Here is a 17,323-nt window from a genome sequence, read left to right as displayed (position 1 = left end):
TCAGTGGGGTCCACGGTGAAAAATAATTTTTGGAAAAAATTAAAAAAAGTAAGCCATGGGGAAGCACTCTGTGCTCCTCCGACAGGGAAAAGATCCGTATTCCATGATACAACCCGTTTACCACGTGAAAAAATGGGTTTTTTTGTTTTTTATAATAAGTTACGTAAGAAGGTTTTTTTTTATTATTTTTTTTATTATTATTTTTTATTTTTTTTTTTTTTTTATAACGTAAGAAGGTTAGGCACTTGACATTATGATACTTTATCCAACAAGACAAGCCAAAGGTAGGTTTTTACCAAACTACGAAGCTCCCTATGCTGCAAGTGTGGAGGAATCACTCATGTTAAACTAATCATCTGAAGTCCCAATCCATGTCCCTACAGGATTGATAGGGACACTGATATCAAATACACTGGACCCGTAGTTGTAAGTGCTGAAGAGTACAAAGTATTTTGGTCATAAAAAGAATAGATTGTCTTAATAAGTCATTTTTTGGATACCACAAAAAAATATTGCTAGAATATCATTATTTTTTATGAAAATATAAGGAATTTTTTAATACCATCCCTTGAGTTATTCCCTAAAATTAATGTCACCCTGTGAATTATTCAAATTTTCAAACAGACTCACAATAAGGTAAAATATCAAAGGCCTCCTCACCTTTAAGAAATTATAGTGAAATGTTGATGTAATCAAGTTAAATATTTCAAAAGGACAATACTAACATTAACTAAACTCATGCTCTGACTCCTTTTTTTATCTCCCTTTACTGTCAATGACTTCTTCCTCACTCATAAGTCCTCACAAATTTTAGGAGATAGGTGTCATAGATGGTGTTTTTAAACTTAGAATGCCGGGGTAATATTGAAAATGGATAAGTAAAAACTGATTGAGAATAATAGAGTTAATATTAAAGAGTTTGTCTGATAAATTGAAAAATTCAGGCAATGGCATTAATATTATAGGATAACTTAAGAAGTTGCGGGTAAATTGTTGTAAAAAAATAAAAAGGTGGGACAAAAAGTTCTATAAAAAATAACTTTGGATCAAACCTCAGGGATTTAAATGAAAATTACTTTTTATTTAGAACAAATTGCATTGGCACCCCAAAATGGAGGCATTAAAGCACTAGCACCCCACTTTATGTTTAAAAAGCAGAGAAACCCCAAAATGGATTTTTATTAAATATATTTGTCAAATTTATCAATGAAAACAGTTAAATCATAGTTTATTTTAAAAAATTATCCCTATAATAAACAATGTCTAGAAGATTTTGATGACAAATTGAACAAATATATCTAATCAAAATCCAATTTTGGAGTTTCTGTGCTTTTTAAACATAAAATAAGGTGTCAATGCTTTAAGACCTCCATTTTGGGGTGCTGCCAGTGCAATTTGTTCTTTTATTTAATAGTTCTCAGACGTACATACTAAAACCATAGAACCCCCTCACAATCGTAGGCGATAGGTATCACCAGAGGGCGCCGACCACCCAGACCCCGGCGATATTGACTTTACAATATGTCGGCAACATATTGCCAGAAAATCGGGGATATATCGCCGACAGTTGAAAAAGTTGACACCCCTCTAGCGTTTGCTCTACTCCTTCAACCATCAACAACCAGCAGCAAGCTGCAATCATGGGAGCTTCCCGTGTCTCAAACCGGCCGACCATACTCGGACTCAGAGTCACCAACTGGATTTGTTCACAGAGCCTCTAGACAAAACCCTAGGCCACAGCCAGTGGCGGAGCCACGTTGGGACCGGAGAGGGCCATGCCCCCCCCCCCCGATTTTTGGAAATTGTAAATATCCTTTTGATGCGTCCAAAATCTGCTCAGCCCTTAAATATCCTCGTGATGACCTAGCAAAACGAAAGCGTCAGATGTGGGCCGACCGCTGGGGTCGGGAGTCCACCTCCCGAAGGCTAAGTCGTTGATGAACTTAATCACAAACGAGCTCGCTAGAAGCATAGAGCTAAGGAATGAAGAACCGGGAAAGGTGATCTAGATAGCTGATCACGATAGTTTTGGTCTATCAGTATGTATCTGAACCTGAGTCTCAGGTAGTATTCTTTTCGATCTCCTCACCTTGTATGGTAGTGAGGTTTATATAGAGTGTACCTTCGAATCTCCTTCGTTTGGATGCACTTGAGTCTTCTTCGGGTAGTCGTTGGATCTTAACAGTTAGATCCGTTGAGCAATGGACTTCTACTAGTTTGGACTAGTAGAGGACTCCTGAGATAACCTTTAGGTTATGTGATGGTTATCCCTTCGGTAATGATTATCCGCAGCCATCAATTCGAGTCTGCCATCATTAGGGTAATTACCCTAATCCATAAGTAGGATTAGGGCACACGTGTAGCCGAATAAGCTTTCTTCTTCAGCAAGCCATCTTCTGGATCCGGTTCGCTCGGGAGCGAGTCGGTTCTCTCCGTCTCGACCGGGGTCGAGGGTCGGACCAGGTATGAACCCGGTCTGATCATAATCTCTCCGTATCACCTTTTTATTTTATTTTATTTCTCTATCTTTAAATGTGAAATACCACTATTTGGCCCCCTCCAAAAATTAAAAATAAAAATTTAAGTTAAAGATGATGGGTATAAATGTCATTCATAATCTTTATCTAATGGTTATCATTAAATCCCTAGTTTTAAGGAATAAAATGTTAAATTCTAATAAAAAACTAACTCACGATCCATGAATTTCTCTTTATATTTTCTCTACTATTTTCATTTCTATTTATTCTCTCATGAATCTCCTCTTTTATTCCTATTTTTTCTCTTTTTTTCTTTTTTTCTCTCACACGTCTCACAAAATATTGAAGTAGTTAGCAAACTTTGGAATTTTCCTAAATCTTCTCCACATCATATATTCACTCTCATTCTCAAATTATTCCTTTCTCTCCACTCACACTCACGAATTTTCTATTAATTTACCTAAAAGGGTAAAATCACACCTCCCCTAACCGGACAAAAGCACACACCCCCCAGTGAAAAACACACCCCCCCTCTACCTAGCAAATATATCAAACAACCCCCCGTAAATTTCGGTTAAATTTAACTTACCGTAAGTATTTTTCTAAAACCCCAAACTACCCTGACTAAAAAATTTTTTTATTTTAAACTCTAAATTATCATAATCACCCACGTAAACTACTAAATTACCCTCAATAAAATAATAAATAAAACCAAAACACCATAGTTAAAACCTAAATTATCTTTAATTATTAAAAACCCAACATACCCTTTTTAAAAAAATTATCAAACAATAAAAAACACGACACTATTAAGTAAAATTAGAAAGGCAATAAAAAGGGTATGTTGATAAAATTAAACACGACACTATTGGGTTTTTAATTGTTTGATAATTTTATTTTATTTTTAAAAAGGGTATGTTGGGCTTTAATTATTAAAGATAATTTGAATTTTAACATGGGTTTTGGTTTTTAACAATTATTTTAATTAAGGGTAATTAGTATTTTAACCGCAAGGGATACGGAATTTAGGGTTTAAAATAAAAAATATTTAGCAAGGGTAGTTTGGGGTTTTAGAAAATACTAACGAAAAGTAAATTTAATCGAAAAATTTAACTGAGGGGAGGTGTTTGATATATTTGCTAGGTAAGAGGGGAGGTAAATGATATTGTCCAACTAAGAGGGGGTGTAAGTGTTATTTGTCCAGTTAAGAGGGGAGGTAAGTGATATTTACCAAATTTTTAATGTAGACTTCACATTAAAATATAATATGGATAATTACTATTGCCCCCTTGTATTCTGATTTTATTACTATTTTATCCCCTCTACTTTTTAAAATTGCTAATCCAACCTTTAATTTTGTTTAAAATTACTAATGCCCCCTTCCGTTAAACTCAGTTAGTTTACTGATGATGTGGCATCTATATATTTTTTCAAAAATCCAAAAATAACCCTACAATTATCTCTTTACTTATTTACTCTTTTGCAAGTTATAATACTATCATTAACTAACTATGGAGAAAAATTATATTTAAATTAATTTTTCTTTTCTAAGAAGAAACTACCGAATAAAGAAAAGAATTGATTTTTATTCTCTAAAAAGAATTTGCCGAATAAAGGAAATATGTGATTAAATAAAACTTAAAATAGAAACTAAAATATTAGGAAATATCAAATGTAATTCAAAGTTGAAAATTGAAAATCTTCTAATATATGTTAACCATTGTACAAAGTGTGTGGTCCCACCAAAGCTAAAATTTATTGTAAAATATAAGATTTTAAGGATATAATTGACATTCAATATAGTTTCTAAAAATGAGGGTAATATCATATTTTTTAACTTCTTAATTTTAATGAAGGGCAAAATAGACATTACATATTTGATGTTAACGACCACTTAACACCGTTAGAAGTGAGGGGGCAATAGTAATTTCATAAAGAAAGATGTTTGATTAGTAATAAAACCAAAGTACAAGGGGGCAATAGTAATTATCCCAATATAATAATATATTCTGAGATGGGACCTACAATGGGTCCCACATTGGCCCACATACATTCGCCCCCCCAATGTTCAATCCTGGCTCCGCCCCTGGCCACAGCGCAGTTCTGCTACTTTCCCATCTACTAGCTTTTTGTTCTTTCTCATCTTATTTCTTTCATATTCCTGATTTCCTGGCCTGTCACAATTCCATCAACGAAGTTGAAGCTGCTCGCTGGTCCATGTATTTTTTCTTCTTTATTTTGCTTCATCTTCTTCCTCTCAAAAGTTCAACTTTCATCCATGGCTGCTGCTGCGACTCAGACTCATCATCATGAACGCCCACAACGCTTTGATCCAACAAAAATGGTGCAAAAGTGGCGACAAGCCCTGGAGGAGATCGGAGGCTTAAAAGGATGACAACATTTTAAGGAAGAAGAAACGTAAGAAAGTTCCAACTTCCAACTGTTTGATTTGCTTAATTTAAATTTTCAATTGATTTGCAGAAGTTCTAACTCTCTCCGCCTATCTCCTCCAGCACTTCTTGAGGAACCAAAAGTTGGGCAACATGTCCGACATGTCGCCGGTGTCGCCAGGTGCCGACACGGCAACACCAGGCGACATGGGCATCCTTAACTAAAACTAGAATATCCTTCATAAGCCCTCAAGATCTCCACATGGGCTAAATCCCATAACTGAAGTATCCTTCATAAGCCCATTATATCACCTCTTTTCCTTTATCCCGGCTAGCAACTGGGCTAGAGATCCCGGGGGGGAAGGGGGAATGGCGAGCTTCAAATCAATGACCTCCTTGAACTTTTTGTTAGAAGCGCCTCTAAATTTGTGAAGGTCTTGAGCAGGCAGGAACATTGAAAAATAAAATAGAAGATAATAATATTTTTTTTTAAAAAGAAAGAAAATAACCGTTTGAAATCGTGGTGACCACTTGAACGTTAAAACGCGAGTATAACGTTGACTTCCTCCACGACGAAGTATCCAATCAAAGTCCTCATCAGTCCAACATCAACGTTCGAAATTACAACTCGGGTCCAATCAAAAGGCGCCAGAAAACGCAAGACCCCATCCACTTCATGCCACGTATCACCGTCACCTTATAAAAAACAGAACCTTGGAATATTCAAGAATATCTCAATAAGAAAAATTACCCTACTCGCCCATGGAAAAGATTTAATCCTGCACCTCGCTCTATTCTTTGACATGTAAACGAATTTATCAAACATTCTCAATCAACGGCTGTGATGTGAAGATCAAGAAATGATGCGTACATGATGACGTTTCGTGGGCTTTCGTGTACGATTTGAAGGCGAAAAGAAAGTATACAGTGTATGTGTACTTCACGCAATACAATGGGCCAATCAAATAAAATAAATTTTGAAAATTCAAGAAGGAAGAGGATTTCAACAAACTTATTTATTATTTTTACTTTACACACCAGCAATTCAGCAAAGCGTATTTATCTCTCTTTCCCTCCTAGCTTCAAATTTATTTTTTTAATTTCAGATTAAATTAATCAAAAACTATTTAATAGAAAATTATGAGAATAAGTTAGCAAAATTAAGTTTCTATCCAAATTAAAAATTTCTCTCTCTTCTCTTTCTCTCTGTGGCTGATTGATTGCTTAGCAGAGACCAAACCAGACGGAAAAGAAAAGAAGAAAAAAAAAAACCCAAATAGTTGCTTGGGCATCCCGTTAAGAGATTCCCGTTCCGTGTTGCAGACCTCAGTTTTCTTGAGGGGCTTTTGCTTAGATTTGCTTAGTTGGATTTTTGGAAGCTAAATAATCCAACACAAATCCAAAATACTTCAACATTTGGACTTTTTCTTTCAAATTTTCTTTTGAATTTTTGTTAACTTGCAGCATCCACCAAGCTAACGAATAGGTGAAGTTTAGACTCTAAAGAAGGTGGTGGTGGGGGTAAAGAAGGGTCATCGATTCGTCTTCAACTGTTCTACGACTCAATGGATTGTGTTTTTAAAAGAAAAAATTTGAAAAATCTGATAAGGAATTAGGATTCTTGTTTGGGTATTTGCTAGATTTGGATCGGGCAATCGGATGGTCTTTTCAATTGTTGGTCTCAAGAGGTGGTCAGCGGTGGGAGCGGCGGCGGTGGTGGTGTCAAGAGTGTGGCGGTAGGATTCTTCTGTTTGACTGCTGCTTGGTTGGGGGAAGATGAGGAAGGCTAAGGTTGGTGGTGGTGGTGGTGGTGGTGGAGGTGGAGGTGTTAGGAACAACGGCATGTTCCCCAATTCAATACGGATAATTTCATCTTGCCTGAAGACGGTGTCCACTAATGCTAGCTCCGTTGCTTCCACGGTTCGTTCCGCTGGGGCTTCCGTCGCCCATTCCATTGCTGTAGCTTCTGAGGATCAGAAAGACCAGGTTTTTCTCTCTTCCGCTATTCATCAGGAATCATATCATTCTATATTTCATTCCATAATTATCTTTATTTTTGCTATTTTACTCCTGTACAGAGGAAAGAAAGAGAAAAAAAAAACTTCATTTTACTGATATTTGAGATTACGTGGACTTGAACGTCTTCTGTTTATTTTCAGTAATAGTTCATTTGATTGATCTTTCCTTTTAAATGTTGGACTTTTTCTTTCTATTTTTGATATTAAGTTTTAGATTTGTGGTGCCAGTGGAAGGGTTATTTTTGCGCCCCCCTCTCTATTATGAATAGTATGATGCTTTTGATCTGAATTATCTGGATGAATATATTGATTAATTGTGTAATAGCTTTCCGAGGATGCGTAGAAAGAAAATAGTGTCCTTTTTGCTATTTGAGCAGGCAAAGAAGTAAAAGAGTTAGTCTTTCTTGGCATCTCACTTTTGGGTTTTCTTAATTTGATATAGCAGACACATGTAAGATAATTGCCACTTATATTAGTGAATATGCAGATTTGGAAAAATAAACTTTATAAATAACTGGGTTCTATGTATTGTTTTTTGCTTTCTTCCTTCACTCCTATAGCATTGACTCGGTCGTGTAGATCTTATATATCTGTTAACTTTGGCTTTGTAGGACTCATACTTTGTTGTACAGTATTGCCATTACTCTTGTGAACATGATCCAGTTCTGCTATCCTTCGTTTCTTTAGGGTTGCCATATTGGAAATTGAACCACATTAGCTTGCGCGAAATTCCAATATTAAGTTTCGTCTTGAAATCTTGAGCTCCAACACTCTGGTGTCTCCCTGTACAACCTGGATGCACCTCCAACCCTAGTAAAGAAACTCTAAATGAAAAGAGATTTAGTGGTAATGCTAAAGCACATCTGGCAAGTGGCTTATTAGAGTGTTCAACCAAAAATACTTGTTCATCATTTGATCTGTTTTCTTCTCTTTTTCCTTCTCCCTCATACTTATGGTTCCTTTTCAACGTTGTGACTATTTTTCACATTGGTCATTAAAATCCAGAAACCAGTGGATCTTGAAGAACCCTGCAAATTTCTACTTCCAGTGGAGATTTATCATTTGTCATTTTTAGTAGATTTTCTGATACTGGGGCTCCATTGCTTGGCAGTTTGGTTATATCTCAGGATGCTAGCATGATGACATGTCTGGAGGGGGGGAGGGGGCACTTCCTGCAGATATAATAATAATAATGATAGGGTTAGGGATGACTACATTCCACCATTCCTGCTATCTTGCAAAATTGTGACTCGCATTATTTTTTATGTGTGTCAAAACTCGATATTGTAAAAAAGAAGTTTTGGAAATATTTTTGGTGAAGCACAGTAACGCTTTATTAATGACATTCTACCTATTACTTAATGGTCCCAATCTGTAAGTTTTTTCCTCATAAAGCATAATGCATCACCTCATCTCAGTCTTAAGGTGCTTGCACTAGGTTTAGCAATAGCTTCTGGACATCCTTTGTTTCTCCCGTGGTGTCAAGTAACGATGAAGTATAAACTGACATCGCCAGTACGTATGAAGATTAGCCAGATCAATATGATATAGATCTGATATATAAAAAATTTATGTACAGAGCTGATACGGAAGATATGATGGCAAAACACTGGTTGTCAAAATCCTTTAAAGAAAACTTGTCCCTGCTACAATTTTTTGGGAAAATGTAAGTGGATCCCATCTACACCAAAAAATGATATAGCAGTTGTAATTAAGAAGTTAACTTTTGCATTAAAGCTCATTGGACATTGAAGCTGCAGAATGAAGCATGTTAAAAGAGAATTTGTTTCCCTTTCTTGAACCTTGGTTTTTCTTAGTTGTTTTTTCTTTTCTCTTTTTTTTTTTGGTGAGGGGGAGGGGGGTAATTATCACATCTAAAATGCAAAAATTATTCAGTAGTTACATATTAACTTCAGGTTTGTTAAGCACGTTACTATTAGAGTAAGAGTACTTTTAACGTGTTCATGTATTTAATATATGTTACAAATATTAATATTATGTTTATACTTACATATTTCTTGCTTGTGTTGGATCTAGGTGGTTCTATATTAAGATGATATACATCCCCCCATCCACCCACCCAAAAAAAAAAAAAAAAAAAAGAGAGGAAAACCAACCACAGAAAACGAAAATAATAAATAGATAAATCTGCTTGCTTGATTGCTTCTTATGACTATACCTGCTTTCAGATATGAAGCTCAATAACAGTACTTGACACCTTGGTTTTAACTTCCTTTACACCCTCCATTTGACTGCAATAGAATTCTTTCAGCCTCTTTGTTATCTAGATTTTCTATATATGAAATTAGTCGTTCTTTTTGGAAGTGACAAAATGAACCAAAGGGCATAGTAGTGGGATATTTTCATAGAAATTTCTGATACCGAGATCATTTTGGAGGAGTTTCCCTGATTTTGTGCATGTTGACAAACTATTCGATATTCCTCAACTTTTTAAAACAGGTCCAAGTCAAGTATGGTTGAATGACACCAAGAACTTAAGTGAATATATCTGCCTGAAAAATTGTCAGCTCTTTATGCTGGTAGTTCATCTTGTTGAATTGATTGCATGCTAATACTTGTTTGTCTAAACTGTGCTTCCTAGTTTCTTTTTGGTTGTTCTTAGTGATCTACCACTTTGGGTTCTAGGCTTCTAGCACATGAATGATTTATCTATCAATTCAGAGATACCATCGTTGTGTATTTGAAATGTTCTTGGCCGAACAGGTATTATGGGCTGGCTTTGACAATCTAGAGCTTGGTCAGTCTGTCGTCAAACGTGTTCTGTTACTTGGCTACTCTAATGGATTCCAAGTTCTTGATGTTGAAGATGCCTCCAATGTCAATGAATTGGTCTCAAAACGTGATGGTCCAGTTACTTTCCTACAGATGCAGCCCATCCCTGTAAAGTCCAAAGGTCAGGAAGGATTTATGGCATCTCACCCCTTACTTTTGGTTGTTGCTGGGGATGAGACTGCCTCTTCAAGTCCAGTTCACACTTTTGGTGGACACGTCAGGGATGGTAATATTGAGAGTCAACCAGGAATTTCTCTCTCTCCTACAGCAGTCCGGTTCTATTCATTAAGGTCGCACAACTATGTACATGTCCTAAGATTTCGTTCAGCAATATATACTGTTAGATGCAGCCCACGGATAGTAGCTGTGGGTCTCGGAACTCAAGTAAGTATTTACATTGTATCCACCTTAAGATGTATGTATTTTGTAACCTTTAGTCTACAAATGGTAATTACCATTCAAGGAGGAATGTTCCTTCAAATGTTGATTACATTGATCGTAATACCATGGATACCATTCAAGGAGGAATGTTCCTTCAAATGTTGATTACATTGATCGTAATATCATGGATAGCACTACGGTTTGTTTGGTTATTTGATTATTCTTATTGGTGGAGTTTAGTGACGGTATTACTGATCAATATGTTTACTTTTCATTTTTGTTTCCAGATATACTGCTTTGATGCTCTCACTCTCGAAAATAAATTCAGCGTTCTCACGTATCCTGTCCCTCAGCTGGGTGGACAAGGAACTGTTGGAGTTAACATGGGGTATGGTCCAATGGCTGTTGGCCCCAGATGGTTAGCTTATTCTTCCAACAATCCTCTGTTGTCAAATACAGGCCGCTTGAGTCCACAGAATCTTACCCCTTCTCCAGGTGTTAGTCCATCTACTTCACCTGGCAATGGGAGCTTGGTTGCTCGTTATGCGATGGAGTCAAGCAAACAGTTAGCTGCTGGAATAATCAATCTTGGTGACATGGGATACAAAACTTTGTCCAAATACTATCAGGATCTTTTACCAGATGGTTCACATGCTCCTGTATCAAAAAATTCAAACAGGAAAGTTGGTAGGCTTGCATCAGCAACGCATTCAAGTGATACAGATAACGCAGGGATGGTTAGTCCTTTACATTGTTTTATTGAGAACATTCAGGATCTTTTCCTGTTAGATGCTTACTATCGTGAGATTTACTTTTTCTGAAGAATAGTGACAACTGCTGAATCATTATAACTTTTGAGTTAAATGAGGGTTTTTTTCTTGTTTAATTGTCAGGTTGTTATTAAGGATTTTGAATCCAGAGCTGTTATTTCTCAGTTTAAGGCCCATTCGAGTCCAATTTCTGCACTTTGTTTTGATCCAAGTGGAACACTGTTGGTTACTGCATCTGTTCATGGAAACAACATTAACATTTTCCGGATCATGCCATCCTGCATCCCAACTGGATCAGGCACTCCTAGCTATGACTGGAACTCTTCTCATGTGCATTTATACAAGTTATATCGTGGAATAACAACAGCAGTAAGAAACTACTTTTATGCCTCGGATATATGCTGTTCTCATTTTCTTTATTCTCTTTATTGGTCTAGTAGTAAATTGTTTCTTGTCTTCCTTTTTCTTTTAATGATTCTCTGATTGCATGTGTGTTTCTGACAGGTTATACAAGACATATGTTTCAGTCATTATAGTCAGTGGATAGCTATTATTTCATCTAGAGGAACTTGCCATATTTTTGTTTTGTCACCTTTTGGTGGTGATGCTGGTCTTCAAACACAAGGTGCTCATAATGATGGGCCTATTCTTTCACCTGGTCTGTCTTTACCATGGTGGGCTACTTCATCTTGCTCAATACACCAACAAGCCTTCCCACCGCCGCCACCTACAACACTCTCTGTGGTAAGCAGGTTGAAGGATGGCACATCTGGGTGGCTTAATACTGTAAGTAATGTAGCAGCTTCAGCGGCGGGGAAAGTATTTGTGCCTTCTGGTGCTGTTGCTGCTGTTTTCCACAATTCTGTATCTCGCAGTTCCCAAGATGCTTCCTTGAAGACTTTGGAGCACCTTCTAGTTTATACTCCATCTGGTCATCTCATTCAACATGGACTTGTGCCATCCTTGGGGACAGAACCAAATGATAGTGGTCCTAGACCTGGGTCAGGTTCTTTTGTGCAAGTACAGGATGAGGAATTAAAAGTGAGAGTTGAGCCAGTCCAATGGTGGGATGTTTGTCGAAGACTGGATTGGCCTGAAAGAGAGGTTTGCATTTCCCCAGTTCCCCGTGATGGACGAGAGGCAGTAGGGACTATCATTGATAATTCTGATGAGGAACATGTAGATATGAATTATGACATGGATTCAAATAGTAGCAGCGGGGTAAAAGATTTGGTAAAACCATCTGATAGGCCTAACTGGTATCTCTCCAATGCCGAGGTGCAGATATACTCTGGGAGGTTACCCATATGGCAGAAATCTAAGGTATCCAACTTATGTTACATTGTAAAATGATGCTTCTTGCTATTGTATTCCTTTTTGGTTATGATTATTGCATGTCTGTTCCAGATATATTTTCATATAATGACTCCTTTGGGGTCTGATGGAATAATGGTCACCAACAATAATGCGGGTGGGGAGATTGAAATTGAAAAGATCCCAGATAATGAGGTCGAAATGAGGCGTAAGGATTTGCTTCCTGTGTTTGATCATTTCCATAGTGTTAAATCTGGTTGGAGTGACAGGTAAAATTCCACATTTTCCCCAGACTGTTGCTTTTACACCTTGGTTATTGAAATTCTTCTGCATGTTCCTTTGATGATTTGAAGTTCATTGACTTGTCAGACAGAATGATTAATCTGGCTTTTGTTTGTGAGTTGTTGGTTTCCAGTGATGGCTTTTAGAACTGTATGTAACCAATTTGACTGCAATTTTTTTTCCAAACTGTTGCCCATAATTATTTACTGTTTTCTGTGCGCATAAGAAATGGGTTGAAAATTATTCGATTTGTTGAAGGGTCTTGTCAGGATGTGTTTTTTAATCTCCTCCACCCCCCCCCCCCAAAAAAAAAAAAAAACCCATCTCCACAACGCATGCAACAAACTCACACAAGGGGAAAAATTAAAATTTTAAAAAAATAAAAATAAAAAAGAAAGAAAGAAACACACACACACATGAGGCCCTTCAATTATTATTGATTTTTCTGTTGCTGGATAATGTCTGTCAAATGTCTAATCTTCAAGCAATTTTAACTGTAGGCTTCTATGGACAGGGGGCTTTCTTAAATCTTCCCTCTCTCCTTTGCCATGTTTCTTTTACATTTGTCTCTTAGGGCTGAAATCTGTTAAATTGTTATAGTCAAGAATCTGTTATGCATTGCAATTACATTTTTGACTGCCTTGAAAATAGTACCTTTTCTGATGTTCTTACTCCTAGTGATCTTGAAGTTTTAATGAAAGTGAAAGGACCTCTGATACTGGGTTCAGCCATAGGATCAAATCCCATTATCTCCACAGTTTTCATCTTAGAGTCAAAAGTAATTTGTTTTGTGAGAGAGAGTGAATCTGTTCCTGCTGAGTCTTGGTCTTGCTAGAAATCCAAGGTTAAAATGGTTGTTCTTCAATGATGGAAATTAGGGTTCAAGTTGAGGATTTCCAGTTTTCTTTGTCACGGTTGATTTATTTGTTCATACTCAAATCAAATTCACGTTGCTGCTCTATTAAGTCCCAGATTCAGTATTCCTCTGGGTGCCTCGCTTGCTTTATTGCAATTTCCTCTTATTTATTTTGTTGGTTAAGCTAGATTTAGTTTTTTTAAATTTGAAACTTTAGTGAGAAATAGTGGGATGTATACAATATGGGGCCTGGACTTTCTTTGTAAACGTTGAAAACTGAGGAGCATAATACTAAATTTTTGGTTTTTTCCCCTCTTAGAACTTGTCAAATTTTGCCACCCCACTGTTATAGACCTGTTCTTACTCTAGGCTTTGCTCACTGGTTCATACCCAATTCAATGCCTTTTTTCCCCCTCCTTCGTAATGGAACAAAACTACTTTAAAGGAAATATGACACAAGAAGTTTTAAGATGCTGCAGCATCATTAGCTAAGGTAGCTAAGTCAGTAAGGAAACAAGCTTTGCAAATACAACTGAAGCATGACTTAAAATAAGGAATAAAGTGATACAGCCAGGTTTGTTTTGGTGTTGGCACCAGTTGCTCAAAAAGAGGGCTATTAGATATAAAAATTGGTCCCTGATCATATTCAGAAATATCTGCAGACAAGTTCACACGAGCAGCAGCAAAAACCATGCACCATTTGATTCTGCAGATCTCCAAATTCCATCTTTCCACATTCTTTTCAGGGACAGATTCCTTTGTGAACGCCAACCAGCTCCATTTCCATTCTCTAGTCCAAATCCTGCAATCCAACATTGCAGTTTTAATTCAAAAGGCCAAGGAAAGCATAATATGCTTAGGAACAGCAGTGTTAGTACAGGAAGGGAACATAGCAGGAAGCACATTAGTTAGATTGAGCAAACGGTAGTGTGACTAATCTTTTTCTGTTTAAACGAAAGTTTGTTTATAATACAATACTCTTATTTCAGTTCCCCACACATTCCTTTTCAGAGTCCTTGCTTTTGTGCTTCTACTAAAATGCCTTATTTTCCCAGTGGTAGTTGGAAATATGAGTACTTTGTTGATTAACGTTTGGTATACCAACCATCGTTTGTTCATTTAAATATTCATATTTAGTACTTCATGATAGGCATATACTTTTTCCTCTTAAATGCTTTGCAATAATGTCGTGGGATGCTGGCTTGGTTGTCTCATGCAGGGGCCTTTTTATGGGGGGGTCTGCAAATATTTCCTCATCGGAGCCTTATCGAACTAAAGGCAAGTTAATGGAGGAGAATATTGGTTACCGTACTAAATCGGCATCCCTTGGATCAGTTGGAAGCTTGGACAGAGGTAGAACAACATTCAACTAATTGACAAATTTACACATATTAGTGCTTCAAAGATCATGTAGCTTAAACCTGTATTGTGAAGTTGCCTGTAGATTTTGTTTGGAGGAATGTCAATAGGAGTCCTCAACACCAGCATCAGGGGCCAGCTGAGTTCGAGTTCTTAGTCATATATATTTTCTCCTCTTTCAATATGCTCCATGGGCTGGCCATGGCTCCTCTGTAGGGGGGTAGTAGTGCATCATAAGAAATAGTATCCCAGTGACCTATAGCTGAAATAGTTATTTAGTTAATAGCATTTTTTGCTGTCAGTAAAATATTAAAGGACAATTTGTCAAAATCTATAGAACATATTATTCTAGATCTTTTTGCTTGATATTTTCTCTCTCTGGGTAATTAATCTTGGTTGCTGATTTTTGAACCTTCAAATATTGGACTAGTTCTGAAAAGATTCATTATTCCACAGGATCATCAAGAACAATTGAGAGACTGCTTGATTCATATCAAGCGAATGTACTGAAGTATCATGCACCAGTGGATCAATCTGTGAATGAGATGGATGGTGAACAGAGGGAGAGTAATGCACAGACATTTACTCATGTGATTCAAAGCACCTCTGAACATGATCATAAATCAATTCTTCCTAAAGGTTCCATAATGGGTGATCGCCAACTGGATGATATTGTTAATGATACAGCTTCTCAAGACAATGCCCTCGGTATTGGGACCCCTTCTGGAGAAGTTCCCCCTGGAAATGCTGGTGGGATTAGCGAAGTCATAAACTCTAGTGGGGTTAGTGACATAACAAATTCAAGTTCTGATCGTTCTGGTTCTAGTCCAAACATTCTTGCAGAACGCCCTGCACATGCAGACCTTCCAGATTCTCTAGACTTTGGGCAATATTTTCAAGAGGGATACTGTAAGGTAAAAGAGCTGAGTGTGTGTCACGAGCTTACTGACATTAATGATGCTGACAGCAGCAGTAGCCACTGTGAGAGGGAAAGACTTGAGGAGGATGAGGAGAATGATGATATGCTCGGAGGTGTATTTGCCTTCAGTGAAGAAAGTAAGTATCCTAAAATACTTTCATTTAGCTTTGTTCATTTTCTTTAATATCATTTGTTGCCATAATGAGAAAGAAGTGAGCTAGCCATACAAAATACTGTGTTTCCATATCCCTGCATTTATACATTGAGAAGTTGTGATTTTAAATTTATGAAATTTGTTCTCATCTCAAAGATTGCTGGCTTTACATGATTACATGTTTTGTGATCTCACTTAACGCTCCTACTGACCATATCTTGTGTAGGTTGAAATTTATGTACCATATATGGTATATGTAAGAGAAAACTGAACTAATTCCGCTGACCAGCCATCAAATTCAAAATCATGAGTTGTACCGAGGCAAATGTCTCCATCAGAACTTCCTTGCAAGGTGAGTTCAAGTTGTCTACTTTCAGCGGTGAGAGCTACTAACAAGAACTCATCTTGGTTCAATAAGAGGATCACATGCACTCACAGGACTGTTTCAGCATCAACCGAATCTATTTGACTCCCTCCCTCTCCCTCTCCCTCTCACTCTCATATGTACATATTGTAGATTGAAATTCATAATTCATGAGGAGGGCACTTGTGGGGTTTGTTTAATTGAGAGGTAGATCTGGATTTGTTTTTCATGTCTGAAACTTTCTATCAGATTCTGCTTGTACAGACAAACTCAGCTTGAACAGTTTGTTCTCTTCAAGTTGTATTTTTAATATTTGTTCTTCCTCAAAAAGGGAAAAAAGAAAAAAAGAAAAAGAAAGCTGATTATGCTGCCAAACTGTGAAGGCTACTAGTATATGATTTTTTCTTGTGACTTTCTTGTTCTTCATTATCATGTTCAATACCACCTGCAGGTGTTCTTGTTTTGGGCTCATTGCATGTTCAAGATTTACATGTCTTGGTAGAACCTGTGTACGCAGTTGTTGATTACAATATCCATCCGATTTTTAGGTCGCCTAATCTGGTACCCATTGTTGTCAACAGAATTCTAGATCCCAGCTTTGATCTTAATTCTTATCCTCATCTGCCATTTTCAGATATTAGATAGGAGGCAGGTGACCTAACCATGTGCAGTTTGCTAAATTGATGCCCTTATTAGAGGTAGATTATTCTTTGATTCTGTTGAAATCAGATGATTACAGGTTGGTATTGATGAAGACCCAAAAAGTGGCAGCCATGAACCACCTCAGGTTTAGAACCTGCCTGCCTTGCCCTATCTTGGCTATCATAACTGTTCAGGTACAGAAATCCTGGGTTTGGTGGCTTTTGCCGTAGTTGCAGGGAAGAACATTTAAACAGGAGGCCCCAGCTTATTTCAATTTTTTGTTACAGATCACCAATCGGCAACCCAAACAAAACCAACCCAGAAAATGAAAACAAAGATGTCACTGATATTACCGAAGGTTGTTATATCTGGAAACAAAGAAGTAATTGAAATTATGTAAGCTTGATTGAAATTATAATTGAAAACAAATGTGTGGTTACAATTATAAAAGAATTTTGATTAAATTTATAAATTTATAATCAGAAATTAAATCATAAGTTAATATTTATATCTCTTTCTAATATAATAATTATTTATAAAAAGAAAATTTGATCATGAAATTTTGGCCACATTATGGAGTTTCAATGGTGTAGACAACCACCGA

At 36.9% G+C, this 17,323-nt stretch overlaps 1 protein-coding gene across 1 annotated transcript; it reads left to right on the top strand.

Moving 5' to 3' along the window:
* Nucleotides 1-6,044: 6,044 nt before the first annotated feature.
* On the top strand, nucleotides 6,045-17,074 carry LOC149019202 (autophagy-related protein 18h-like). The gene is made up of 9 exons (XM_089153242.1): nucleotides 6,045-6,853; nucleotides 9,610-10,062; nucleotides 10,347-10,796; nucleotides 10,953-11,198; nucleotides 11,334-12,152; nucleotides 12,237-12,412; nucleotides 14,501-14,634; nucleotides 15,097-15,696; nucleotides 15,940-17,074. The coding sequence occupies exons 1-9, from the start codon at nucleotides 6,644-6,646 to the stop codon at nucleotides 15,942-15,944; spliced, it is 3,093 nt and encodes a 1,030-aa protein (XP_089009368.1). The 5' UTR covers nucleotides 6,045-6,643; the 3' UTR covers nucleotides 15,945-17,074.
* Nucleotides 17,075-17,323: the final 249 nt, after the last annotated feature.

Source organism: Hakea prostrata, chromosome 4, assembly GCF_041222555.1.
Source record: "Hakea prostrata isolate BN-2017 chromosome 4, UWA_Hpros_2, whole genome shotgun sequence".
Classification (NCBI taxonomy): Eukaryota; Viridiplantae; Streptophyta; class Magnoliopsida; order Proteales; family Proteaceae; genus Hakea; species Hakea prostrata.
This window is presented reverse-complemented; position numbering and strand designations above follow the sequence as displayed.